The 1,364-nt window shown below is 39.4% G+C and overlaps 1 protein-coding gene across 1 annotated transcript in view; it reads left to right on the top strand.

Moving 5' to 3' along the window:
- The first annotated feature begins 877 nt into the window (after positions 1 to 877).
- LOC111661204 (major histocompatibility complex class I-related protein 1-like) overlaps positions 878 to 1,364 on the top strand; it is a 124,696-nt gene continuing 124,209 nt past the window's right edge. Inside the window, exon 1 of the mRNA XM_087176162.1 lies at positions 878 to 1,164. Within this exon, the coding sequence (XP_087032288.1) occupies positions 924 to 1,164 (241 nt within the window). The 5' untranslated portion in view covers positions 878 to 923. The remainder of the gene's footprint in view (positions 1,165 to 1,364) is intronic.

Genomic DNA, 1,364 nt, shown 5'->3' with positions numbered 1-1,364 from the left:
ATAATCACTCCACTAAGGAGGAAAAACACAATGGATTATTAAACTACTATCTGTAAAATAAAAACTCTCCAGCCAACTGGAGGCTCTACTCTATAAAAAGTAAGGAAACAAAAGATCACTCCACACGGAGGAAACAAAAGGTTATGCAATCTTTAACTACGACACAAAACTAGGAAATAAACTTACAACTCAAAATCCCTCACTTAGAGGAAGAAGAATGCAAAACTTTCAGGAACGCTGTGACGAAGAGCTGAGGTGCACGCATGCAGACCAAACACACTGGCACAAGACAAAGGGAGACACGGACTATTTAAACACTGGGCAAGGGGAACAGGTGAAAACACTCAGGGCAATCAGACTGAGACACATGAGGAAGGGCAAGTGATCTGAAACGAGAGGAGAGTTACTTTTCAAAATAAAACAGGAAATGACAAGACAAAACAAAACCAGGACAACCTCACCAAGGTGTGACAAGAATGAGGTCATATTATGGGGGATTTCAGTATCAGCTGGAAGGATAAACCTCAGACGCTAACTCTGATCTTTCTCAGGTGACTAAAGGACGCACTGATTGTTCAAGCACTCTGACTGATTTAGGATTCAGTAACAGACCTAAGTGGAAAAATCTTAGGTCTAAAATCTTTTAACATGATTATCAGACTGTCTCATCACAATCTGATGCTGGTGGTTTAAACTATTCAAATTTCAGGAACATCATTGTAAGATGTTCACATAACACGGGACTATAACGTCTTATTCTTGTTCTTTTCGGCTCATTGTGATTGATCAAACGTAAAAAAATATCTTTGTGTTCATGGAAGTGAAAACTAGTAAACTACTAGAATAATGTTTGAATAAAATAGAACTCAAATCCATTAAATCCTCTTTGTTTTACAGTCAAACACTCGTTGAGGTTTCACGCCATGATATCTTCTGGAAATCCAAACATCCCTGATTATATGGCTGCGGCAAACTTTGAGGAAGTTGAGATGGCGTACTATGACAGCAACATGAAAACACCAGAACCCAGACACGCCTTGATGAGAATATTAATAGAGATTGATCGACATGACTGGGAAGGGATTTCTAAGGACGGCATAAATCATGAGCATCTCCTCAGAGTGCAAACAGACAGTTTCAAGCAGCACTCAAACCAAACTGGAGGTATGTTTCTTTTTCCACTTGATTAGAGCAGAATAACTCTGCTGAGGTCAGTAATGACTCTGCTGCAGAAACCTGTGTATAACAGCGTTACAACACATGGATGAGTAGATGAACATTACTATGCACCGTTTGCTTTTCTGCTGCTGGTTGGTGCATTCATGCAACAATCACCTCATTAGTTCAAAAAAAGTGATATGGAG

The sequence above is a fragment of the Seriola lalandi genome, unplaced genomic scaffold (genome assembly GCF_002814215.2).
Source record: "Seriola lalandi dorsalis isolate HSWRI2012SDOR001 ecotype SW California unplaced genomic scaffold, Sedor1 jcf7180002054538, whole genome shotgun sequence".
NCBI classification, from domain to species: Eukaryota; Metazoa; Chordata; class Actinopteri; order Carangiformes; family Carangidae; genus Seriola; species Seriola lalandi.
Note: the sequence above shows the minus strand (reverse complement) of the source record. Positions and strands in the feature narration are given on the sequence as shown.